The sequence below is a fragment of the Anomaloglossus baeobatrachus genome, chromosome 2, assembly GCF_048569485.1.
Source record: "Anomaloglossus baeobatrachus isolate aAnoBae1 chromosome 2, aAnoBae1.hap1, whole genome shotgun sequence".
NCBI classification, from domain to species: Eukaryota; Metazoa; Chordata; class Amphibia; order Anura; family Aromobatidae; genus Anomaloglossus; species Anomaloglossus baeobatrachus.
Window position 1 is genome coordinate 254,175,889 of NC_134354.1, and position 27,704 is coordinate 254,203,592.

A 27,704-nucleotide genomic window follows, 5' to 3' on the forward strand; every position below is an offset into this window, starting at 1 on the left:
ATCTTCACGTGACTGTAAGTGGGCAAATCACATATAAATGATTGATCACATGATGACCACCCAAACTGATTTCATGCCCCGGGTGCCGGAAAGCCTAGATACAGCTCTGCAGTGCACCATCTCATGCTGCAAAGAATATCTATGAGTCATTGGCTGCTATGGGCATAAAAGGAGAGAAACTCATGATGTGGCCAGCAGCGTCCCCTGGTTTCAACCCTATTGAGAACCTTTGGAGTATCCTCAAGGAAAAGAGGGTTGGAGGCAGTTCACATCAAAACAGCAGCTTTGCGAGGCTACTCTGATGTACTAAAAATAAATTGATGCAGAAACTATCCAAAAAATTCAAGTTTAATGGATGCAAGAATTGTGATGGTGAGATCAAAGGGTCCAATCTTAACATGTAACTTGCCTGTTATGAGGATTTTTGATTGGAAAAGCTTTTCATTTCAGTAAATAAGAGCTCTTAATGGTGCAAATTCAATAAACGACCATTTTCAGTTGTTTACAATCTATAAAATGTATGTAAACTGTTGTGCTTAATAATTTGGAACAGTGCATTTTGAGGTTTTTTTTTTAAAAATTATGATTATCATTGGGAGGTTTGTTCAACAAAATGTGATTTATACTCTATCAATTAATGATTTGAACATTTTACTGACTCATATGCATTGACCATTTAGGACAATCAGAGAAAAATAGCATTTAAATAATAATTTGGAACGTGGTCTACACTTTAATTTGAATGCAGTTGTTCGGTCTGCAAAAACATGGATTTCTGTAAGCCCCATTCAAATGAATATGTCAGTAGCAGTATATTATGCAACTAATCTGTGAAGATAACCTCAGATGGCTTCAAAGCACTGGTGGAGATCTGGGTAACTACTTTGGTGAGACCTGGTCTGACAACTGAATTACTTAAATAGGTTGACTCATCAAGACAATGTCTTTTTTTGGGTTGAAGCTGGCCTGATTTTAGAAAGCCCTAGTAATAAGCCATTATCCCCAGGGGAAGGTGCATTTACTCATACATTACCCCTTGATCAGCCGTAGTATTACAAGGAAAAGCCCCCTGCTCTAGGGTAATAGAGGGAGCTCCTGAGTGGCTAGATCCTCCTAAGGTCATAATCTGAAAACCCTTATTACATGTTTAGCCCCAGCTAAACTTCATATATTGAAGTTTCTGTCCTTTAATATCAGTAGTTTATTTCTTTCACAGAGTTGAAGACATAACATCTTGGCTCCAGTGATTCGGTGGCACGATAACGGCAAACAGCAGAGTATAACACTTGAATATTTTGCAAGTTTTGTTAGTGTAATTTTATAACATAAGCTCTAACCTTCTGGAATTCTTGGAAGGCTTCAGTTTCACACGATCTTTTTCAGAATCCAATAGCTGTGTTTTGCAGGGTATACTAGAAAATATTTAGTTGAATTTGACCAAAAATTAATTACGTCCTTGTTACACAGTCCTTTACTTCATATAATCAATTTTCATTTAGGTATAGTAGCCCCAGTAAGTTAAACGTAGCTGTTCAATCACAATCTGTTCACACGTTACCATCTAGTGTATATATATATTTAGAGAATGGCAGTGCGATGAAACAATACCATAAAAAAAAGTACGCCAATGAGAACACTTAGGCTTTGCGAATTCCATGGGAAACTGAATGGCCAGTCTGATCCTGTATGTAAAAAGTGGTCACTGCAGTCATGTATTAGCAGATCATTGTGGAGAAGTCAGAGTGAGAGAAGGACAGAGCAAGTCAGGATTAACTTTGAAATCCTCCACTTTAAAGAGCTTAATGCGGACGTCTGATTCCAGTGTCAGGAGATCCTGGCAGCAAAGCTGTAGGATTAGGAGCAGTTGGTACCTGTCACATTGAATCAGTATGTTGTTGGGGATGGTACAACAACTGTCAAGGGGGCAGGGTCTTGTTTGTGCCAAGGGGGTCAAAAATCAGTTTAGTAAATCTTGTTGACCAACGAATAAAGTTTTGATTAGTTTACTCAAGGGCTCAGCATGGACTGCTCTTCTGTAAGTACACAAGGCTTCGTGCAGCATATGGCGTTGCGCTCCGGCTCTTACTAATAACTTCAGGATTGTCTATAAATAGCTTGTGATGATGTAATGGACTAAATTCTTTGACTTTCTAATCATGACCCTACACTACTTAAGTTGTGATGCTTGAAAGAGATAAGCAATAGTAGTGTCTAAAATGTCGAACACTTGTATCCTATCGCAACTTAATTTCAAGGGTAAATTTTCTATACATGGTATATTGTAATTATTTTGGCTCTACTGAAAGGTTATTTATATTACGATACAGTATTTTACTCCTGACTTCAAGCCCCAAAGCTTTAATATCCCCCCTCCTTTATCCTTAATCTCAGAGACCCTAATGGGATTTCTTATGTCAGGTGATAACTGAAGATCTTTCAGTCCAAGAACCTCATCTAACAGGAAACACAGAAAGAGAAAGGAACGAAGAAGACACGCAACAAGAGACATGTTAGAATATCAGAAGACAATTCTCATATACAACATATCAAAGGAAACAATGAAATAGAATGGAAAGAGATAGGTGAGGTCCTTTGGACGGAGAGAAAGACAAGTTTCATCAAAAGTACAACATCTCTGGAAAACTGGAATTTAAGAACAAGAAATTTAAAGCTGACATTCCCGTCAAAGGAGAACAGCATAAAATTTGTAAAAACAATAGGGAACACAAGGCTACTAAACACAGTATAAGATTGCGGGACATCGTGGAGGGCAAGGAAGCTCCAGAGAGAACATTATTAACAAACATACAACAGATTCTGGAGGATAACGGAACAGACAGTGAAGATTCCGAAATGGGAAGTGGAGCTAGTGCAGAAGACAAAGAGCTGGCAAAGAGATCTAAGGAGCTAGAGAAAAAGCTTCAAGAAGATGCCGCAATGGATGCCAAGACAGTAAAACTACTACTGCTCGGTGAGAAACACTGCATTTCATGGTGATTGGTAGACTGTGTACCACAATTGGGTGGATAATAACCTTATTGGTGGTCATAATTTTAGATTAGCTGCCATTTTTAAGAAATAATAGGAATAATCATTCTAGCTTGTTTCTAACGGCATCACTCAGAACGCTCACTTATAGTGTGAGACACTTTCGGTTGCAATGCCCATATAATGGCAGTATCTGCAACCAATGTGCTGAAAAGTTGAACTTCATTTAAGATATTTGCCAGAATTTGAATTGGAAGACTAAGTCAGTTGCACCTAATTTTAGCCAGCCTTTCTATAATATTCTGTTCTGTTTTCTCAAATATAACTCTTTTGTTCAATAAATCTTGCTGCGGTAAGACTTTACAGACGTCTAGCCATGAATGGGCCATGTTTGTTTCAGAGTGCTGCAATACAATCCACATCAAAGGTCTCATTATGAAACACTGTTCAGTCGATGTGATCATTTTATCTCGAATATTGACATAATTACTCAACTTTACCTCTGGTCAGTCCTGTACAATGATTAAATTATGAAACTAAAACAAGAATAGCATCTGACAGTAATTAGATTGTAGATAACCTAATCTGATTACAAGATGAGTAATTCCAGTAAATTGTCAAATTACCGCAAAGCACATTACTAGAGAAATACTGATCTTCTGCATCCTCAACTGAAGTGTTGTAGTTCAGGCAAAAACCCAACCTTCATTTTACGTTTTTTTTTTCCTTCCAGTTTTGGTCTTCCACCTAAAACACTTACGTTACAAGGTTATATAATGTGACATCTTACGATTGTAGATATATTTTCTTACCATAATATTAATTCCAGACCATTTAGAAGGGTACTGGACACCTAATGAGATATATATATATTATATATTATATTACACACACACACACATACTGTATATATATATACACACACACACACACACACACACACACACACACACTGTCACCAATTTTCTAAGTAAATATATTTTTAAAGGCACTATTGACATTAATTTCTCACCAGATATCAGTAATAACCCATCCAATGCACATAGGCAGAGAAATCATCGATGTCCATAAATTAAGTTGTGTAGTAATGAGAAATGACGGAGGGGAAAAGTATTGAACATGCTTACTCGAATTGATTCAGTACTTTGTTCCAAAACCTTTGATGGTGATGAACGCTCCTGTATTAGTTGCATGAATTGCTCAGGTGCGATTTTTGGCCCATTCTTCCACACAAACACTCTTCAAACTGTGAACGTTCCATTGGCTTCTTCTATGAACTCTGAGCTTTAGCTCCATCCGTAAATTTTCTATCGGACGAAGGTCAGGTGATTGGCTGGGCTATTCTAGCAGCTTTATTTTCTTTCTTTGAAACCAATTGAGAATTTCCCTGGCTGTGTGTTTAGGATCATTGTCTTGCTGAAATGTCCATCCTCGTTCCATGTTGATCGTTCTGGAAGAAGGCAGCACATTTTTAGCAAGAATGTGTTTGTACATTTGTTCATTCATCTTTCCTTCAACCATATGAAGTTTGCCAGTGTCATATTCTGGAAAATGGCCCCGCACCATGCTGTTCCCACCTCCAAACTTCACTGATAGTATGGTGTTTTTGGGGTTATATGCAGTACCTTTTGGCCTTCAAACATAGTCTGTATTATGGCATCCAAAGAGGTCAATTTTGGGCTTATCTGACTAGAATACATCCTCCCAGTATTTTAAATAGTAGAAAAAAATGATGAAGAGCACTCACCGGTAGTTGCTGTGCAAATAGGTGCAAGTTTATTTACAAGTGCGGTATTACATGTGAAGGCAGGCGGGGAGGGAGCAGGACGGGACGGCACGTCAGACGACGGCCGTTTCGCACTCTATACTAGTGCTTTGACGGGTCGATGGTGTTTCCGTCTCTTTGAAGTAGCACCCCGCAGCTGTGCTTGTTTTTCCAGCATCAGTGTTTCTGTCACCTATATATTTTTGCTGCACTCAGCGTAACAGCTGTGTAGATCTTAAGGGTTTTTTTCCCCTTGTGTCTCTACATAAAGAGTATTGCCCTGTCCTCCTTACCTCTTGAAATTCTCCCAGTATTTCACAGGCTTGTCTAAATGCTGTTAAGCAAACTTTAAACGCACTTGGACATGCTTTTTGTTCAGCAATGGAGTCTTGCATGGTGAGCGTGCATTCAGGCCATGGAGGTTAAGTGCATTACTTATTGTATTCTTTGAAACAATTGTACCTACTTATTCCAGGTCTTTCTGGTGCTCGCCAAAGGTGGTTCATGGCTCTTGGACAACTCTTCTGATAATTCTTTTCATGCCTCTGTCTGAAATCTTCTGAGGCGCAAGTGGTCATGGCTGGTTTATGGTGAAATGATATTCTTTCCACTTCTGGATTATGGCCTCAACAATGCTCACTGGGACCTTCAATAGTTTAGAATTTCCTCTGTAACCAATGCCATCAATATATTTTGCAATAATAAGGTTGCAAAGGTTTTGAAACAGCTGACTGGTTTTACCGATCATGAGCTGTTTCTTGTGTGGGACCTTGGAAATGAAACACCTGTTTATAGGCCATCAATTGAACAGCTGATATTTTTCACTAAATGGCAGGATTACTTTCTAATTACTGATACATTTCAGCTACGGGGGAACACTATTCTCCTTAAGGAGACTTTGCAAGCCAGTCTGGCTGCCAGGTAAGGGGACTTATAGCTGCAATGCCCCTAAAATTCCACGGGGGAACACTATTCTCCTTAAGGAGACTTTGCAAGCCAGTCTGGCTGCCAGGTAAGGGGACTTATAGCTGCAATGCCCCTCTGGGAAATATTCAAATTGTCTCTCCAGTAAAGGAGACAAACTCTAGCACAGCGCCACCTATTGGAAGTAGCGATCCTAAAAGTCACAAGTGGATTTTCGACAATCCTTTGCAATATGACTCAGGATATATAAGCCAGATCAGAATCCCAATTTGCAATTTGGGATTCTGATCTGGCTTATATATCCTGAGTCATATTGCAAAGGATTGTCGAAAATCCACTTGTGACTTTTAGGATCGCTACTTCCAATAGGTGGCGCTGTGCTAGAGTTTGTCTCCTTTACTGGAGAGACAATTTGAACATTTCAGCTAGTGTCTTGACTTTCCATGGCCTTTTGCACCTCTTTTCTTGTTCATACTCTTTTCTTGTGTCAGGTTTCATTATACAACTTAATTAATGGACATTTATGGTTTGATCTCTTTGCCCGTGTGGATCAGATTGGTAGTTATTGACATCTGGTGAGAAATTAATGTCACTCTGTGTGGCTCGCAGCTGTCAGTTTGTTGCTTTAGCATAAAGTGTAGAACAACTGCGAAAAGCACGTCTACAGATAGTGACGTTTGAGAGTATCCCTGCCCAGAAGAGCAAATATAAATGTACATATAATGACTTAAGGGTTGGAGATAAACATCTGGTAAGTGGGAGATAGGATGATACTGTGAGTTAAAAGGTTGCTTGAAACTGGATGCAATAATGTAGAAGTAGTGTTTGAATACCAAATGGGAGTAAAGTGGAAATTCCTGATGTAAGTACACGGCCTGAGTGTGATTTTTATGGGGAGTTTGCTTGTTATTCCAGTAATGTGGGCTCTGGATATTATTATTGTGGAGGTGGGTGGAGTGGTATCTGGATATCACAACTCGTGGGAGCTTTGGATGTGGCTTGCAGCCCTCTCTCAGAGCTGAATGTGGTAAGGTAAGAATTGGTGGTGATCACTGTATATATACTATTAAAATAGAACAAAAAAAGGCACCAAATTTATTGTAGCAACTGATTGGAACTTGCATGTTTTCAATATTGGCATGTGTGTTTTCTTCTGCAAAAACATATAAATTGGGCAAATAGCTTACTATTAAATTAGCCTCCGTGTGCATGTCTGAGAATATTAGAAATTAGACTGTTTTCCCCCAGTTAGGACAATCTTTGAAAAATAGGTTGGCATTATACAAGAAACAGAGAACCAAGTATGTATACAATATACTCATCTACAAGACATTTTTCCTTTAAACACAAAGTGAATCTGACTTTTGATTCATACTGCCCAAACCACAGGCTGCATGAATCAGAGGCTGGTTGCAATTAGGGTGTATGAATTTAAAGAACATATAGTTAGACCTGAAAAACATAACTTTAGGTGAGGCATCACAGGAAGCTCCATGTATTTGTCAGGTGTCTTCTTCATGTGTACATAAGGTGGGACCTGTTGGTCACCTACAGAGGAGCTAGAACGAGTTGGCCAGGGGAAGCTGGAATATTCTTCTCTCTGGCTAGCTCTTACCATATATATGAGAAATAATGCTGGTTTCTTTGCAGGTGCTGGAGAATCTGGAAAGAGTACTATTGTGAAGCAGATGAAGTGAGTAAGAAAAAAAACATCTACGGCACAAAATGTTTCACCACACTACATTTCCCATAAATTAAATCTCACCCTGATCTTAAATCTCTAGTAATTTTACCAATCAATTTTATTAAGGATTATTCATCAAGATGGATACTCAGAAGAAGAATGCTTGGAGTTCAAAGCGATTATCTATGGCAACATACTACAGTCAATCCTTGCTATAATCCGTGCTATGAGCACTCTTGGAATTGATTATGCTGAATCAAGCAAAGCGGTAAGAGTTAAAGGGAACTTGTCATCTCAGAAAAGGAATGTTGCCCGGTTGTCTTACTGAAAGTTGGGCACCTTGAGAAAATGAACTTATTTCTACCAGACAGCTTCCAGTAACAGGCATTTAGATTGACAGCCATCTTTGCAGAGCATCTGTGCAGAACGGGCTGTCAATCAAAATGTCAGGGTATGTTTACAGTTGCCACGATGCTGACAGTGGTGACTGTAGCCACGTTGTTCACGGTCCTATTACAGAAAGCCGGCAGCTCCCTGGAAGAAACAAAATTAATTTTCTCCCAGTAGCTGCACTTTCAGTAAGGCAGCCAGGGAGCTATTTACCTGAAGCTTAACCCTATAACAACAGTTTCATAGCACTTACATAATACATTATTAATTTCAATCTCGTACATGGCATCCTTAGGGAAGCTTTATAACTCAAGTGATCTGTTATACGTGGAATAAAAGTAGGCACAAAGTCACTGAAGACTTTTTAAATCTACCACCTGCATTTTTTACAGTCGATTGCAAGCATTGCTGTATAGCTGTAATGTGGTAAAATAAATTGTCATCACTTTTCATGTCCTCACCTACTCCAAACCACAGAGGCCCTTTAGGCAAAAGTTATGAGGACAGGTTTGGTGCTGATATTACCTTTCAACACCTGTTCAACACATTTTAACCATGGTGGATGTTTAAAAAAACCTATTTTTACATGTTGGTTAAAATCATGAAAAAAAAAAATTGTTTTCAAATGGGAAAAATTAGGTATCAATAACTGTTCCCATCTGATTGGTGGTCCCAATAAAAAAAGCAATTGTTAACTTCCTATCTCTAAATATATCTCACTCTACCAAACGATGAATTACTGAACCTTAAATAGGAAATACCTTAGAAATAATTTAAACTCATCCTATTGTTCTTTCGTGAACCATCATAACTTTGCTTGATAATATATGAGCAACTCTGGAATATGAAAAATATACCATATTTCTCATTTTATAAGACACACTGGATTATAAGACGCACCCCAAATTTAGAGGAGGAAAATAGGAAGAAATAATTTTTAATGTTAAAATGAGGGTGCATTTTATAATATCTCACCAGGGGGGAGCAGCGGTGGTGGAGCGGCTCAGGAGGGTCACAGAAGGCATGGTCGGTGATGCTGTGGGCTCGGAGGAGGGGGTGTTGCGGCTCAGGAGGGTCTGTGGACGCAGAATCGACGATAATGCGGGCTTGGCGGGTCTCGTGGCGGCAAGTGCCATTGATCTGCCGGCGGACTGTGGGCCCGCGGTTGACAAGATTGACTTCAAGAAAATGGCCATGAAGGCGGCGTGTGCGTAGATGGGACTCTACGGCCATTTTCTTGAAGTCCATCGTGGCAACCATGGGCGATTCAATGGAGCCCGCAGCCCTCTGTCGGATCAATGGCGCCCGCTGCATCGCCGACCCTCTGTCCTGTGACCCTCCTGAGCTGATCCACTGCAGTGACAACCCCTCCTCTGAGCCCCCCAGTATCGCCGAACCTGCCTCCTGTGACCTTGCTCCACCACCACGGCTCCGGTAAGCCATATCCGGATTATAAGACGCACACCCATTTTACCCCCAGTTTTAGGGAGAAAAAAGTGCGTCTTATAATCCGGGAAATACTAAATATGCTTTTTAATAAAGAGGTCTCTTTTGCAATATTTAAAGCAATTTTAAAATGGAAAGATCAAAATCAAAAATTTTCTTCTGAAACTTTGGAAAAAAAGTGAGAGTATACCTATAATTTCAACACAAATGCAAATTTACATGAAAGCCATTTTAAAATTCTTTCCCCTTGGTATTACACCCCAGTTAGACTTAGGGTACTTTCACACTTGCGTTGTTTTCCTTCCGTTACAATCTGCCCTTTTAGAAAACAGCGGAATCCATTAACGGATTCCGCTGTTTCCCATAGACTTGTATGGTTGACGGATTGTACCAAAAGGACCTGCGTTGCTTCCGCTGGGCGACGCTCCGTTGCTTCCACCCAGCGGGAGGAACGCAGCATGTAACGTTGTTTTAAGCAGCGGAATCCTCTGGATTTCACTGCGCATGCTCTTTTATTTTTTTAAATCACAAACTTTATTTTGGCTCGCGGTGCCCGATCGTGCAGCTGAGCGCCCGGCCGTCGGCAAGTGACAGCGCTCAGCTGAGCGACCCGCCGCCGGCATGCCCGGGCACCGGCAAGTGACAGCGCTCAGCTGAGCGCCCGCCCGACGGCATGCCCGGGCGCCGGCAAGTGACAGCGCTCAGCTGATCACCCGGCGGCCGGCTGCAGGGAGCGATCAGCTGATCACCCTGCGGCCGGCTGCAGGGAGCGATCAGCTGATCACCCGGCGGCTGGCTGCAGGGAGCGATCAGCTGATCACCCGGCGGCTGGCTGCAGGGAGCGATCAGCTGATCGGCCGGCTACTGGGAGCGATCAACTGATCACCCGGCGGCCGGCTGCAGGGAGCGATCAGCTGATCGTTCACAATAGTCTGCCGCCGGTAAAACTGTAAAAGAAAAAAAAAAAAACACGGATTCTGTTGTTTTGCAGCATCCGTTGTGCCACTATATGCAACACATCCGTTGCATCCGTCACACAACGCAATGCAATGGATACCGTTCAACCCAAGTGTGAAACTAGCCTAAGATTTTTCCCAGATCAATCAGACTCATGTTGAAGGAAATGCGGCCAAAAAGGCAACATCATCCATGTTAAAGAATAATATAAAAAATACTATGCTAGGTGGGCTTCTCGGAACTCATTTTTCCAATTGAATTTTAAATATTAAATAATAATATTCCGTGTTAATAATAAACCTTATTCTTTTTGTTAGTTATATTATCAACCACTGTGCATATATTCCATATCTGTTGATTTTAGTGACTTTTTGGACTCAGACTATCACTTCTCTCCAAGTACCCCTCTTTTTTCCCCTTTTACCCCCCTCATCTTTTCTCCCTTGCTCTCTAGACCTTCCTTTTTAGGTAGTTAATATGTCAAATTTTATATTTAGACCCTAAATACTCTTAATACTGTTGGTGGGTATTTTTTCCTTTTTAATTTCGCATGTTCTTCCAACCCCAGCTCCCTTTTTCTCAGTTATTGCTTAAAATCTCTCAATAAAAATACCTTTTAAAGAAAAAAAATCATGAAATACAGAACAGTGTTTTGCTGTGGATTTTGGCCTGTCATATGCATCATGTAAGTAAAACTGTTCTATAATGGCTGTTTTATAAGTAGACTTTTAGGTTTTAAATGTCATTTTGGAAGTGATACGCCTTTATTGCTAATATGCAACAATAAAATACACTGAAGAGTATTATCCTCATCCTAAATCCTTGAACACACTCTGCTGGCTGGAAGCATTAATTACATGTATTTGGTTCTGTCACTGTCTAGGATGACTAACCAAATTGATTTCTAAGTGAACTGCATTCATTTTTGTACACAGGATGATGGTCGTCTCCTTTGCCACCTTGCAGACTCCATTGAAGAGGGCACAATGCCTCCAGAGCTTGTGGATGTGATAAAAAGGCTCTGGAAAGATGATGGGGTTCAAGCCAGTTTTGAAAGGGCAGCAGAATACCAACTGAATGACTCTGCACCATAGTGAGTGTCACCACATACCACAAAAAGGTTGTAAAAATAATACGCGACACTGTGGGTGGTTTTTTCCTCTTGCTCCCAATAATACTGAAAGTTATAGTCATATGTTTACTGTCTGGTTCTTTTTCCTTCTAAACCTGCAATGAGCAACATTATTAAGCTGCACCTTTTTACACTTTGTCTTTGATAAATTAATCTAAAAGTACATTGCTTCACTGATAAAGGCAAATTGAAATGTGGCACATTATCAGAATATCCTGGCTTGCTTCATTCAATCTAGCATGAGCACAGCTCTGAAGTGAATAGTTCTGCTCCTGTGTTGAGATATGCGCAGGACACCAAGAAGCTGTTCACATGTCTGATCTTATACTTGGACCGAGTGGTCAGTAGAAAATCACGAAGACATGTCAGATATTGAAAATCAGCAATGCAAGTCTATAAGTCAGTGAAGAAGAAAAAAAACGGACAGCACTCACATGCCATCCAAGTGCTGTCCGTTTTTCACTTACTGATATATAGAAGGTGGAGAAACGTTATACTTTGTGATTGTAACAGGGTTGGTGCCTCAGGATTGGAGGATTGCTGATGTGGTACCGATATTTAAGAAAGGTAAGACTGTAGATCCAGGCAACTACCGACCAGTAAGCCTGACATCAGTAGTATGCAAAGTTTTTGAGGGCATTTTAAGGGATGACATGCAAAAATATATTGCAGAAAATAATATGATAACTGACAAACAGCATGGATTCATGAAAGATAAGTCGTGTCTAACCAAAATGTTGGGGTTCTATGAGGGGGTAAGTTCAAACCTGGATATTGGTAATGCAGCTGATGTGATTTATTTGGACTTTGCAAAGGCATTTGATACTGTACCACATAATAGCCTTATACTAAAGCTCCAGAAGCAAGGACTAGGGGACACAATATGCAACTGGGTAAGGAATTGGCTAAAAGATAGGAAACAAAGAGTAGTCATAAATGGTACAGTCTCTAAATGGGCTAAAGTCAGCAGTGGGGTGCCGCAGGGATCTGTGCTTGGACCGATTCTTTTTAATCTCTTTATTAATGACCTTGTGGATGGGATTGATAGTACAGTGTCAGTCTTTGCCGATGACACCAAACTATGTAGGATATTAAAAACTGACCTGAATAGTACAATATTACAAAAAGATCTGGATAAGATGTCAGAATGGGCAGATACTTGGCAAATGAGATTTAATGTTGATAAATGTAAAGTAATGCACCTAGGACGGAGTAATCCTATAACTGCGTATACATTAAATGGAAGTAAACTCGGGACTACAGAACAGGAGAAGGACTTGGGTATTCTCATTACAAATAAGCTGAGCAGCAGCACTCAATGTCAAGCAGCAGCTGCTAAAGCAAACAAGATTCTAGGGTGTATAAAAAGAGAGATTAGATCCCGTGATCCCAACGTATTGTTACCCCTCTATAAATCACTTGTAAGGCCACATCTGGAATACGGGATCCAGTTTTGGGCTCCACATTTTAAAAAGGACATTCAGAAGTTAGAGTCAGTTCAAAGGCGGGCAACTAGACTATTACAAGGAATGGAAGGCCTCCCATATGATGACAGGTTGAAAAAGTTAGATATGTTTAGCTTAGAAAAAAGACGTCTCAGAGATCTCATTTATATGTATAAATACATGTGTGGTCAATATAAAGGACTGGCACATGACTTATTTCTTCCAAAGACAGTACTAAGGACCAGGGGGCACTCACTGCGAGTGGAAGAAAAGCGATTCCAACAGCTAAATAGGAAAGGGTTCTTTACAGTTAGAGCAGTCAGACTGTGGAATGCCCTACCACAAGAGGTAGTAATGGCAGATACTATAACAGCTTTTAAAAAAGGGCTGGATGATTTCCTCAGTACACAAAACATTGTTGGTTATAAATGACTTAGTGACTAAATGTAGAACTGGTGGAGGAAGGTTGAACTAGATGGACCTAGGTCTTTTTTCAACCTAAGTAACTATGTAACTATCAGTGGAAAAAAAATGATGAAACTGACAAATATAGATGATGAAACTCTGTCCGTTTTTCTCATACATAAGAATAAAAACCAACAGAAAACCTGATGCCAGAAAGAAGCCTTAGTAATGAAATTACAGGACTTTGTCCTCTGCTTATTTTTATTCCATATATTCCATATCCAATGTTCACACCACATTTTGAGGAAACAAACCCCCTTCTTTGAGTGTCAAAGTCTGTTAACAATAGATATACAGTTGCCACTCTTCATAGACAGAGGTAACAGATCATTCGCCGGCTCCGCCCCATGACTAAATCCCAAATGCTGCTGGGAGGATTAAAGTTAATTTCCTCCCAGCAGCAGGGTTTAATGTGCAGGCGCCAGGCAGTTTCAGAATGCTATTAACCTGCAGATTAACCCCACATCAGCAGGGTAATAGCATTTTTCCACTTGACAAGTTTCCCTTTAAAGGGTCTCTGTCAGCAGGTTTTTGATATTTAATCTAATAACAGCATAATATAGGGCAAGTGAGCCTAATTCCAGGGATGTGTCACTTACTAGGCTGTGTGTTGTAGTTTTAATATTAATTTAATACAATGAGTGTTATGAGCAGGAAATTATAACTACAATACTACATCTCACAGCAAATCAGGATAATCTCTGTAACCCCACCCATACCACTGATTAGCAGCTAGCAATGTACAATGTGACAATGTACACGGTAGAAAGGAAACTGCCAGTCAGGGGATGGGCAAGGTTATACACAGATCAGAGTTCTGAGCTTTGTTACATCTACAAGAGAAATCAAGAATTATTTCAAAACTGTACCAAGCAGTTCATTAAGCGATACATCCCTGGAATCAGGCTTTCAGCCACTACATTATGCTGTTCTCAGATTAAATGGCAAAAATCTGCTGACAGATTCCCTTAATGTATAGCATTACATTAAAATGCTGGTTTGCTGCCTTACTGAAAGTGTGAGAAAGTGAATTTGCACCTCCCAGTTTTCAGTTATGGCACGGTGCGGTTACAGTCACTGTTCCCTATACTGTGAATGGTGACTAAGCACGCCCTGGCAGTTTGATTGACAGCTCGCTTTACACAGAGATGCACAGTAGAGTCAATGAAAGTTGCAGTGCATGCAATCATCTGATCGCTTGTGCTACACAGAGCAGCGCATCAGCACTACTCAGCATAGTAGAAATCATGATCTCCTATGAATGCTAGCTTGCAGCCAGTGATCACAGGAAGATAGTCATGAAAGACACAGGTCATCAGCTGACCCCTAGCTATCATAACAACCCATCCATGACCCAAGATCACATCACTGGAGCGTCAATGGGAGCGATGGGGAAAGACGCACTTCCCTGCTGGCGTCTGTTAAATACCGCTGTCAGAGATTGACAGCAAGATTTATCTAGTTAACAAGCTGCAAGCGGGCTCAGAAAATGCAGGCTCAGAGTGTGAGCCTGCCGCAAAGGCAAGGACACGATATTTGACGCAAATATACGACAAAGGTCATGAAGGGGTAACTGCTTCAAAACCAGCACTTCTGCTATGCACTGAGGAGTGACAGCACCCTGAAACATGTGTTTGTAAATGGAGTTTCTGTTTTGGCTTATCCCAAACCATGTGGCAAGGTTCATTAACCCCTTCACAACCAATGACATACTGGTACATTGGACATGTAGTGGTAATCACCACCAGCTGCAGTGGTGAGCTGGCAGGGATCCTGGTACGTCTGCTGATTTGAACAGCAGACATGTGCTGCTAACAGGCATGGGTGGATCCGTGATCCACCCGCACATTCCTGCCACTTAAATCGCACTGTCAAAATGTGACAGTGCGATTTAAATGGCCGCGGCAGGGATCACGCCGTTCCCTGCTGCCATCGGAGACCCGACGATATGATCACGGGGAGCTCATGGTTGCCATGGTAGCTTGTGGTCATGTGATGACCCCAAACTCTACCATGACATATTTCCTGTTAGAGCTGACAGAGCGCCGACTCTCACAGGAACTCTGTTCAGCTCTGATCAACAGAAATGAACAAGGAATCAGACTGCTGATCCATAAAGTCCCCTAGAGGGACTAATAAAAGAAACAAAATGTAAAAAAAAAAAAAAATAGTTTTAAAAAATATGAAAAAATAATAAAAAAAAAACCCTAAACGTTCAAATCACCCCCCAATCGCCCAATTGAAAATAAAAGTTAAAAAAATACACATATTTGGTGTCACTGGGTTCAGAAATGCCCGATCTATGAAAATATAAAATTAATCAGATCGGTACACGGCGTGGCGAAAAAAAAATTCCAAACACCAAAATATCATTTTTGGTCGCCGCAAATTTTAAAAAAAAAAAAATAAATAAAAAATGCAATAACAGACAGACGATCAATGCGTAGCATCTGCACAAAAATGGTATAATTAAAGACGTAAGCTCAAGCTGCAAAAAAATAAGCCATCACTGAGCCCCATATACTGAAAAATGAAAACGCTACGGGTGTCAGAAAATGGCGAGAAAAGCGCAATTCTTTTGAACAAAATTCTAAATTTTTTTTAGCCCCTTAGATAAAAGTAAAAAATATACGTTTGGGATCTACAAACTGGTACCTACCTGAGGCATCATACATACACATCAGTTTTACCATATAGTGAACACAGTGAATATAATATCCCAAAACAATCGTGCAATTGCACATTTTCTGCAAGTTCACTGCACTTGGAATTTTTTTCCCATTAAGAAAAATAAAAAAAAAAAATATGGCTCTCGGAAGAAGGAGCAAAAAAACAAAAACTCATAACAGAAAACTGCCAGGGGGTGAAGGGGTTAAAAGGAGAAATATTTACCTTTTAGGATTGCTACATCCAATAGGTGACACTAGAATTCTTGTCTTGCTCTCTCTGAAGCGGCTACTTGCATATTTCAATTTGCAAGAGGAGCATTGCATGTTCTTTAAGTCTCTCTATGCCAACATGGTTCACTCCATAAGGAGAAACTTCAGCACATAGACCCTGGCAAGGGCCTCTAAGGGTGTGTGCACGGAGTCTTGTAGACACTGAAGTAACTTTTGAAGATGAAGATGCTTCCGTAACATGCTGGCGATGTTGTGTTCTTTAAGCTTTGTCTTTTCGGACGTCTCTTTAAACCTATTTTGCCATGACTTTTTATTCCATAGATAATATAATGGCTTATAAACAGAAGCCACCAGAACAATAAACTGGTCAGTTCCTTAAGGCCCTGTGCGCACTTACCGGATTTTGCCGCGGATTTTCTGCGGATTTGTTGCATGTTTCGCTGCAGAAAATGTTCCTAACATCTCTGCAGTGAATCACCAGCAAAACCTATGGGGAAAAAAAAATCCTGTGCGCACTAGGCGGAATTTGACAGCTGCATGTTTTGCTGCGGGATTCCCGCAGCAAAAACAATTGCATGTCACTTCTTTTCCGCACATCGCTGCGGGATTTCACTCCATTGACTGCCATGTAATCGTGAAATCCCGCAGGGAATAACGCAGGCAGCAAATTCTGTGCGGTTCACTGCGTTTTCCTGCGGTATTTCGCGGTTTACCTCCGGTAATGTACATCACTTGCCTGCGGTTTTGCAGGGAAGTGATGTCATTATGGAAGGAAGAGGAAGCGGAGCAGAGAAATATAGAAAACAAAACACGTGGGCTCCGCTGTATATTTACCTTCCAGCCGAGGTAAGCAAACAGCGGCAGCCCGGTATTCTCAGGCTGGGGAGGGCGAGGGGCAGGGTTAATGTCCCCCGCCTCCCTCCCCCAGCCGAGAATATCAGCCGCAGCTGCCCCGGGACTGTCGCATCCATTATGCGGCAGTACCGGAGTGTCCCCAGCTCTTCTAGATGCCGTGATGCAGTGGCGATCCAGGTAATAAGGAGTTAATGGCGGCGGATCGCCTCCACTAAGTCCAGGCTTGATCATGGCAGCGTCTATGTGACAGCTGACATGATCAACCCGTAAGTAAAGTGAAAAAACACACACACCGAAAAATCCTTTATTTTAAATAAAACACAAATAAGCCTCGTTCACCCTTTTATTAACCCCTCCCGAAACAAAGCTCCGACATAATCCACACCGCTCCGGCGTAATCCACAGCTCCGGCGTAATCCACAGGTCCTGCGCTGCTTACATCCAGCCGCGACTGACACACAGCGCTGAATGAATGCAGCCTCGCAGCGAGACAGCAGAGTTAATTACCGGTCATTTCCCACAGCCTGTAATGTGAACTCACTACCGACCGTGAGAAATGCAGCGATCTGTCCTCTATCTATCCCTCTATCTATTCTTCTGTCTATTTATCTCAGAAGGAAATGATTTTTTTTTTTTTCTTCAATGTGCTTTATTGCATTGAATGCAATAAAGCACATGTACCAACCCGCACGCGGCAATACCGCGAACAATACCGCGGTAAAACCGCAGCAAACCGCGGCAAACTGCATGTTGTTTTCGGGGGTTTTTTTTACCGCGGGTGCGGTAATCTTTCAGTGCCTGCGGAATTTTCTTGAGAAAATTCCATTTTCCAGTGCGCACATAGCCTTAGGGTGCTTTCACACATCAGGTTTTTGCTGTCAGGCACAATCTGGTTTGTGACTGATGCAACGGATCTGTCGCAGATTGTGGTAAAATTGATGCAACGGATCCGGTAAAAAAACAAATCCATTGTAGCAGTTTGTACCGAGAATCCAGCTGTGGCCGCGGATAACCTGAGTGACGTCACCACTGATCGCGCGACTCACCAGTTGCTCTGTGCAGCTCACAGTGAGTGGCAGTGTTCTATGGCTGCTCCAGTCAGCTTCCGATGTAGCAGAGCTGAAAGCGTCGTAGGACCTCGTGTGGATTATGCCGGACCTGGAGAGGTACTGGGGGATTAATAAAGTGGTGAAAGAGGGTGTTTTTTTGGTCTTTTATTTCAAATAAAAGGATTTTTCGGTGTTTGTGATTAATTACTTTCACTACAGTTTAGTGATGGGGGGATGTCTCATAGACACCTGCAATCACTAAGCTAGGACTTAGTGGCAGCTATGGGCTGCAATTAACTCCTTATTACCCCGATTGCCAACGCACTAGGGCAATTCGAGATGAGCCGGGTAGAGTCCCGGGACTGTCGCATCTAGTGGATGCCGCCTTTCCGGGCGACTGCTGGCTGATATTTTTAGGCTGGGGGGGCTCCCCATAACGTGTGGCTCCCCATCCTGAGAATACCAGCCCTCAGCCATGTGGCTTTACCTTTGCTAGTATCAAAATTGGGGGGGACCGCACGCCTTTTTTTTTTCATTTATTTTACTGCAAGATTTAGACCCGCCCACCGGCGGCTGTGATTGGCTCAGCATGGGGGCTCGTCTGACTGCAGCCAATCATAGGCGCCGGTGGGTGGGGAAGGAGTGAATATGAGATGGAATAATGAGCGGCCGGAATTTTCAAAGCAGGAGAAGCCGTGGGAGCTTTGTGACAGCTATGCAGCGCTGCGCCGGTGATCGGTGAGTATGAGAGAGGGGAGAGGGGGAGAATCCGACCGACATCGACAGAGACCGACCGACCGAGACAGACATCAACAGAGAGAAAGAGACTGACATCGACAGAGAGATGTTTTCTAACCAGAAAGGAATTTACACATCTGAGCATGCTCAGTTAAAAAAACGGATTGGTGGAATGCGCTTCTTGCTGCATTACGACGGAGCCGGCGCCCATATGCATTCATTTTACAACACGCCGCCGGATCCGGCGTGGTGTGTTTTTTTTTACCGGTGAAAGCAAAAACGTTCCCTTGTGCGTCCTTTCCGGCAGCCGGACACGGATTGTGCCTGATGGCAAAAACCAGATGTGTGAAAGCACCCTTAGTTGCTTCATGTTACAAAAGATGGAACATATGCACAGCATGTTGTTTTGACATTGCTATGGACGTGTTCCATTATTTTTAATCTTCTTTAAATTGCAAACTTGCGTATTTTACTGGTAACTATACAAATTTCATAACATGAGAATAACCATTTAAGTTGCTGTGTATAGACCACTTAGAACACATACAGGCAGGTTTACAACGACTGTTGCTACAGAATTTGTGCCAAAAAGAACAAATGTAAAAGTGTCCAGAAGACCGGCTGCGATTTTGTTGAGCTACAAGATGCGTCACATTACAGACATGATACAATTTTTGGATAAAAAAATAGTGATTCGAGTAGTGATTCCAAATCTGTCAAACAGAGTGACCCACTGATAAATTTGGTTAGTCTCCAGAATGACTGACCTAGGTTTATGCTGCTGGTTAAAGGTTACAAAGCAATACCAAATCTGCCCCACTGACAACACAATCTAGCGCTAGCTTTCTTTTTCTTACAGCTATGCTACCTTTTCCCTATCCCCACATACATACAATGGCATAACAAGTATGCACTAACAAGCACCTAAAAGGTCTTGTAGGGGTGGATGTAGATTCATTTTGTGCCATTATTTGCTGCTGTGTGTTGTTCTACCAACCTTTTGACTTTTTCTTATCAAATTAGTTACCTTAACCAACTGGACAGAATCACAGCACCCGGTTACCTCCCAAATGAGCAAGATGTTCTCCGTTCCCGTGTGAAAACAACAGGAATCATAGAGTCACAGTTCTCATTTAAAGATTTACACTTCAGGTTTGTCCATTTGGCATTCTAAATAATAAAAGATTTTGATTAGGCATCAATAACTTCTTAATATGACAATTCAGTATATTCACTAGTGAGGTATAGCCAATGCAAATTTATAGCCCACATTTCCTCCACTAACATATGATCCAAGATCATTAGTATGTTTTCTGAGGCTAGACTGAACATAATACCATCTACAAGCAATAAACTCAAAGCAAAACCCATTACTTCAGATGTGTCAGCTAGTAAAATATATGGAAATATTTTTTTTCATAAATATCAGTCATTATAAGATGCCAGCAGTGACTAACCAGGGTTGTCAACTGTCTGGAAATTCCTGCACAATACGTAAAAATAGGGTGCTTTTTTACCCATCAGTATAAAAAAAAGATTAAAAATGGAGGATCGTGAGTTTCTTTAAAAGGTAAGGCAACTAATACAAGATGTTATTGCAATTATCACCAATTTACAGGTCACAGTGTGAGCAACTCAAGCCTTCATATCAGAATTATAGCCTATAGACATACAGTATGTAACTTATAATTTATTATGGCTTTTCAATGTGTCCGTAACAAAAATGCTTGGCCGGCTGTGAATTTTTGATAAGCTGTCTAGAAAAAATAAAAATTCAGTTGTGACTCAACTGGTAGATGTCAGACTGTTCTGGTTTGTGCCAGAGTAAAGTTCTGCTGATAAAGTGCGGTGCCATTGAGTTGCATGTTAACACCACTCTTTGTTTCTAAATACTGTATCTGCATGGACAGCCATAATAGTCGATTGAGGTTCATATACGGTAGCTTAACAAACTGATAAGACCAAGTTATATATGTGTTTAATGTGATAACTCAAGAGAATATCAAACTTTTCTGTGACTTTTACAGAATGTTTGACGTCGGTGGACAGAGATCAGAACGCAAGAAATGGATACACTGTTTTGAAGGAGTCACCTGCATTATATTCTGTGGAGCATTAAGTGCATACGACATGGTCTTGGTGGAGGATGAGGAAGTGGTAGGCGGCGCACCTGTTCTAACAGTTTTATTGTTCTATGTGGGGGGAGTATATTTCTACAGGAGTCCACTCGAACCAGATGAAGTACACCAATTGCAGCATACCATCTCCACCTAAACTTAGTAAAGTACTAAGAATTGTTTTCCCAATCCAATGTATTTTAATATTAATAAATCTTGGGGAAGGTGGTGGGGGATGGAAAGATACTGTGATTGGAAAAAAAAACAATAAGACTATGTGCGCTTGCTGCGTTTTTTCTGACCACAAAGATGCAGTGTTTTTGGCACAAAAAAAACCACACAAAAACGCACCCACAGGAAAACGCTTAAAAAAAAAAGCATGCGTTTTTGCGTGTTTTTGTGCTGCGTTTTTGTTCAATGCATTCAATGGGTGAAAAACGCAAAGAGAATTGACATCCTGCATCTTTGTGGTCACCACAAAGACGCAGCCACAAAAAACTGCATTATGCAGCAAAAATAAAATCTCCGACTTTGCTGGGGAAGAAAGTTCATACAGTTTTGAAAAAACGCGCAAAAATGTGACAAAAAACGCAGCATGCGCACATAGCCTAACATGTATTTAGAGGGGTTCTCTGAGAAGTAATCCAATATGGACACAATCACCTATTATAATAGATAATGCACCTTCATACTCATTGTTCAGCCAAGGTGACAGAAGAAAATGGTTCAAGAAATTTCTGTATAACCATAGTAAAAAAAGACCATGCATCTGCCTTAGCATCAATTAATCTTTCAATAATGGCTTTCAAAAGTCCTCCGATTTGAGGACCGTAAAAAAAAAAAATCAAAAAAAAAAAAATCTGTTTTTAGCATCTCCATGGTCAGCGCTTGAATTTTCCTGCAGATGTAGTCTATTAATATTCCTTTATTGTTTACAGCCTTTACCAATGGATTCATTAAACCTAATTTGATGTGCAATAGTAGCCAACCAATGATTACGCAAATCACATTATTTTCTCAAAACTACCATGTGTTCTCTCAAACAACCTTTTTATCATTTTTATTTTACCCATTATCCCAGAGATAAAACAGGGATACTTAGTGTATCCATTGTGCTGTCCCAAGAGAATATTCTCCATCTTTAGATCCACACAGATTGACTACTGGTGATCGTGGTATGATGATTTCTGTAGGACAGAGCAATTATGATTTGCTCTTCAGTTATCTTCGTTGAATGATCTAGAGGGATTGATACTTATTTTTTTCCTTTGTGTAAACCCACACATTTTAGGCTCCGCTTAGAACTGTCTATAAACAGCTGCCATTTGCTTGGTCAATATTGTGATATGCCCATTTTCATCAGCAAGCCTTGAACATTGTTGTAATAAACAAAATCACTTTCCTTTGAGAAGAATGGCAGTAAATCCTTTTCCCTGTTGCGATAGTACGCATTTTTGGCTTCCGGATGTAATAAATTACTCTCAGCTAGCCTAGACACCGACAATACTGATTTCTTTGGGAGATTCAGCTCTCTAACTAGGTCATAGAGCTCTGGCTGATTAAAAACTTGTGGCACCGATTAGGTTCCATTGTCATCTACTATTTACAGGTGAAAAACAAGATTCATCTTCAGAATGTTCTTCTAAGTTATGGAGTGATGGAGTGTAAAACAGGTCGTTTTTCTCTGATTACATCCATTAATGCCCTTTATGTTAACCACACAGAAGTAACAACCATCACTGTGCTTCCTCTGTTCTCTCCAGGACATAGTTTTACCAAATTTCAGATATTTTATTGTACCATTTGTCCACTACCGAAGGTGCTCAGTACTAATTTTATAGACCATGTGTGGAGCCCATCTCTTGTCTTGGTCCACTAGTTGTATTTTATAAAAGCCCTTTTCACAAAATTAGAAATGGGATTTTCTTTGTTCCCTCAATGTATACTCTCCACGAATGTAGTAAAATCTCAAATAGAGCTGCTATAAAAAAGTGAATGACATTCTGATGAAGACTGAATATATATAAAATCAAGCCTAATACCTGAGGCAAACCCCAATTTTTTTTCCATTTAGTCCCGAGTGTTATAGACTGCAACCTCTACTACATGTTAGGATGGGCTTCAGCCTGAAGAAATGCTGCTTGAAACGTGTCTGAATGGTCATGCTTAGCATCATCATCATGAAGGAGCACAACTTATCTTCTTACTCATGGACAGGTTTACCACTAGAGGGAGAGGAGGTAGAAAAAGCCTATTATCCATGCATTGTTGTAAAAAGAAAAGCAAGGAAGCTGAGCAGCACAGATCTCTCTCTCTACTGGCCCATATCCTCATCAGATAAGTTATGCTTGCTCATAATGCTGCTCCCTCAGCACTTCTGCAAACTGCAATCCCATTTTAAAGCATGCCTAGGACGGGTTACAGCATGAAATATGTGATGGCTGTCTTCTATTAATTCTCGGAAAACCCCTTTAACGATCCAGTACTGAAAACATTATATTCTTGTTACATATTTATATTCTTGTTACATATTACAAAAAGGCTTGGCCAGCTTTGCACTTAGTCTCTTAGAGGATGTAAAAAACATAACTGTCAAAATGGAAAGGGTACTGAAAAGGGGAAGCTGTCAACTAATAATTGACCTGACCGTGCTATGGTATATTATTCCATCTTTAAAGCACCACTCGAGTTTTTTTTTTTATTGCACCACTGGAGTGTGCGCTTTAAATGCAAGTCCCGTGAACCCCGTCTGATATTCACCTTCTGGCAGCTCCACCAATTTGTGACCTTCCAGCTTGCTCCAGTGTATCAGTGAGCGTGCTGGAGATCACAGCTCAATGCATCTCTATGAGAGCCTCATTCTGGCTCTCAGAGCTGCATAGGGAGATTTTGGCTTCCCACCACTCAGAAGTTACTGTCATGACATGGCGCCGCGGAACTAGAGCAGCATTGGTAAAAGGTGAAGCCACCAGGTGGTGAGTATATGATAGGGGGTTTACACTACAGCACTGAAAAACAAGCAAACGCTGGAGTGGTGCTTTAAGGTTATAGATCTTAAAAGGGACAAACAATTTGATTAAAGGGAGAATGTCAGTAGAAAATGACTACATAGCAAGCACAGGTGCTTATTAGTGATGAGTGAGCTTGCTCACCACTGCTCATGGTACGATGGAGCATTGGAGTTTAGAAATGCTTAATTTCACAATAACTTGCATTATATTCAGTACTCGACTCGTACCCAAGAACCTCAATGCTCGATCTAGTAACAAGTAGTGGCGAGCACCCTGGCCCATCACTAGTGCTTATTGCAACTTTTTGTGGCCAAACAGTTCAGTGAACCTCCCCAAATTTTGTTTTCTATTTATCTCTATCCTTTTCTGGCTCTTGCAAAGTGAAGAGCTGTCAATCAAGGAAGAGGAGGGTGGAGATAACAGCAAAACAACTAGATGGAAAAATGCACTCTAGTGTTTGGCCATACATAGGGTACACTAATCGCCTGGGCTTGGTTTGAACAGTCATTTTGTGCTAAAATACTTTCTTGAAATAAGAAGTCTATACTCAAGTTATATTTCCCCCCATCTTTGTTTACTTGACTGCTTGGAGAATGTGCCTGTCTTCACAAATGACCTGTTTGGCTAATCAAGCATGGCCAGTAATCAACTGCAGCAGTCACCTGTCATTTCATTACAATGCCTGCCTTTAGCAAACCCATTCATGGTATTAGAAAACCTCTAAGCGAAAGGTGCCAAGTGGTAAGGTACTAAAAGCAAACTAAAAATATATTCCTTTTTCCTTTCCAGAACCGGATGCATGAGTCGCTTCATCTGTTCAACAGCATTTGTAACCACAAGTTCTTTTTAGCCACGTCTATAGTGCTTTTCTTAAACAAGAAGGATCTTTTTGAACAGAAAATTAAAAAAGTTCATTTAAGTATCTGTTTCCCAGACTATGATGGTGAGTGACATCCGCTCAAGACCTTTCAATTTTCTTACCCAAGAATAGAGATGAGCGAACCCGTGGACGTTTGGTTTTGTCGATGCAGCTGAATCGAACCTCCATGGGTTCGGACTTGACCCAAACCCCAATGGAAGTCACTGACTGGCAGTTCGGGTTTCCGACCACATACAGCCAGCCATAAAGAGAACACTTTCGGGGGAGGGTGAGTTTTTTTCTGTTTGTACACACTACATCAGATCATGCTGTTACCCCAGTGCGAGTCGTTCAAACACTGCAAGCGGCTCACACTGGGCCGAGCACAGAGTATACTTGAGTACAATGGTGCTCACGCAAGTGGTCAGCATAAGTAAAGCACCCGAACGCTCTTTTTTGTAGTCTGTGTCTGGCCTGAAAACTGAACATCGCGTTTGCTCATCTCTACCCAAGAAGTGTCCTGTCATATTAAATCAAAATGTCTAAACGTCCCAACATTTTCCTGCTGGGTATTTAAACATATGTTTTCTGTACCGTGACAGGTCCAAACACATTTGATGATGCGGGCAATTATATCAAGTTACAGTTTCTTGATTTAAACATGCGGAAAGATGTCAAGGAGATCTATGGTCACATGACCTGTGCCACAGACACGCAAAACGTTAAGTTTGTGTTCGATGCGGTGACTGATATCGTCATCAAGGAGACATTGAAGGACTGTGGACTCTTCTGAATATCACAGTAGTTCTTGCTGAGAAACTATCCTCCTATTCTTCTCTGAAACAGGATTGTAACCAGTAACAAATGCCCAAAAAGTTACATTTTGTGTAAGCATTGACAACATTTCCATACTATTAATTATATAGTACAGCAGTACAAGTATGTAGGTGGTGTTATGTTTACCAGCTCTGCGAAAAACACTAAGAGGTAGCAGATCATCATAGGCAGCTATGCCCACAAAAAAGACATCTCGCCCAACTGCTTCCATTCAATCGCTTATCATACACTGGTTTCTCCGGGTTGGGCTTGCAGATATACTAACATGCATGATAAATAGCTCCAAATGGAAAACGGATAAAGGGTTCTAGAAGTTTTGCCCCAAACTTTATCTGGACCTATAGAATAAATTCTACCGAACTTTGGAGTACTTTCAGTTCTTGCCATGTAAGCCTTCCTTGTTAATACACAGTTTAAGAGTCTTTAGATTAGGAAAGGATCTGATGTATTCCTGTAATTAGACAAATAATGTCACACTGCGAGGTGAAAGTCGAAGTCAAGGAAAGATGAGCGTCAACTCGCCATGATTTGTGGGGAACAAGCTGTAGATTAGCAGATCAATAAAAGATAAAACAGTTTTGCATGTCTCACCATTTTAATACTGTATACAAATAAAAATAACAGTGCGAAGTGCAGAGAAATGAAGTGTCTGCGTGTAAAGAAAAATAGAAACTTCAGTAAAAAGGTTGACAGCATTAAGGTGTGTAACTCATCTGTTACAGGCAGACATGAAAATGTTAGCGGCAACTAAACTTTAAATCTAGAATTTTGGTGTTTGGCACCAGACATATAAAGGCATGCGTCCAAGCAGGCGGCGGGGCCGGAAACCACAGCTCCCAAGAAGATGTGGACAAGGCGGGCAGGTAGGTGGCTGTAGCCTGTGACAGAAGCAACGGCACCAATACATATGAGAAAATAAGACACAAGCCATGGAAAGGACACTTGAATTTGGGTGAAGGTGCTCATTAGCTAAAGGAGTAAGCTTAAATAATGGAATTGAACATATAGTAGATGCCAAGCAAAAGACACTACTTGGTGCTGGGAATGGTTTAAGTATAAAATTCATTAGGCATAATGGTGTAACCATCCATGGTGAGAACAAAAATAAGTCTCAGCATCCTCTATCCATAACAATCTCCTACTGCAAAATAGTAAAAAAAAAAAAAAAAATCTCATGGACAGATAAATGCAACACTGGGATTGGCAAATGTCTTAACGTCACATAAAGACCTTAGAATGCGTTAATAATCATAGAATCCTATCGGAGAAGTGGCGTTTCTTCACAGATTGACTAATCAGCAGCCAAAAATGAAGACTCCTAGTACGGACAGGGTAGATCTGTAACAGTCCAGTCATTCAGAAGGATGAAATACTTGAGATATTGACATAGTGGTAACAGAGAGAGCAGCTCACAGTTCTGGCCAAAGACAGTCACGTCAGGGTGGAGGCTGCATATGCAAGGGAGCAAGTAGGGCCTCTGGGGAGGAACAGGTTTGGTTTGTGCATAGAGTGATACCTCACCCCTCATGTAGCAGGGCCCTAGAATTAGCCATCAGGCTTCCACAGTGTGATCTGAAAAGGAAATGGAAGACAAAGAGATAAGTTAAATAAGTATCACACAGAAACCTAGAGGACGTCTTGTGAGGACTTAACGTCTTTACAAATAAGCTCTATTACCATAATCCAGTGTATTAAGGGATGACTTCTGGTGAACATGTGTCCAAACAACCTTCTAGGCTTTTAGCCAATATGTGAGGGTAGGGAGGGATTATTCTATAGATATCCGATCTAATTAGGTAAGTATAATCATTGAGGCATTTGACAAGCACCTCTCATTCTAAAGATCCGGTTTGGATCTGTCAGCCTCATTTACTGCTCTACATGTGGAAGCCTAAACACAGCTACAGGGATGGAATAATAGTAGTCAAAATGGAAAGCACAACAAACCCATCAGACACACCGCTCACACTCACTGCATACATCAAAGCATGGAATGGACACAGGTTAAAGAGTCCAGTACGTTCACGTAGGGAGTGTCACTTGAGTTATCTGGATCCACTGGTGCAGACAGAAGAAGGTGGCTCATGTGCAAACAGTATGCGGGCTTTTTTTACAGTCAAATAATTGATCAGAATGCAAAAT

The 27,704-nt window shown here is 41.0% G+C and overlaps 2 protein-coding genes across 4 annotated transcripts in view; one reads left to right on the top strand and one right to left on the bottom strand.

Annotated features, from left to right (window-relative positions):
• Positions 1-258: 258 nt before the first annotated feature.
• GNAT2 (G protein subunit alpha transducin 2) lies at positions 259-26,247 on the top strand. 3 transcript variants are annotated; one of them, XM_075335754.1, is made up of 8 exons: positions 259-372; positions 7,328-7,370; positions 7,488-7,629; positions 11,090-11,247; positions 19,762-19,890; positions 20,766-20,895; positions 24,656-24,809; positions 25,328-26,247. In XM_075335754.1, the coding sequence occupies exons 1-8, from the start codon at positions 321-323 to the stop codon at positions 25,516-25,518; spliced, it is 999 nt and encodes a 332-aa protein (XP_075191869.1). In that variant the 5' UTR covers positions 259-320; the 3' UTR covers positions 25,519-26,247. The 3 variants fall into 3 exon arrangements, with proteins under 3 accessions (XP_075191869.1, XP_075191870.1, XP_075191872.1); XM_075335755.1 differs by lacking the exon at positions 259-372 and adding an exon at positions 1,980-2,035; XM_075335757.1 differs by lacking the exon at positions 259-372 and adding an exon at positions 2,590-2,971.
• The window catches only part of GNAI3 (G protein subunit alpha i3), a 117,850-nt gene continuing 116,284 nt past the window's right edge, over positions 26,139-27,704 (bottom strand). The window contains exon 9 of the mRNA XM_075335753.1: positions 26,139-27,134. The gene's annotated coding sequence lies outside the window, so the exon portion shown is untranslated. The remainder of the gene's footprint in view (positions 27,135-27,704) is intronic.

What these genes read in the sequence shown, in the direction of transcription:
- GNAT2 (XM_075335757.1), top strand. Translation starts at nt 2,854, where the DNA reads ATGGGAAGTGGAGCTAGTGCAGAAGACAAAGAGCTGGCAAAGAGATCT. An exon ending in AGTAAAACTACTACTGCTCG is followed by an intron (nt 2,972 to 7,327) that starts GTGAGAAACACT and finishes GTTTCTTTGCAG; the next exon opens with GTGCTGGAGAATCTGGAAAG. An exon ending in ACTATTGTGAAGCAGATGAA is followed by an intron (nt 7,371 to 7,487) that starts GTGAGTAAGAAA and finishes AATTTTATTAAG; the next exon opens with GATTATTCATCAAGATGGAT.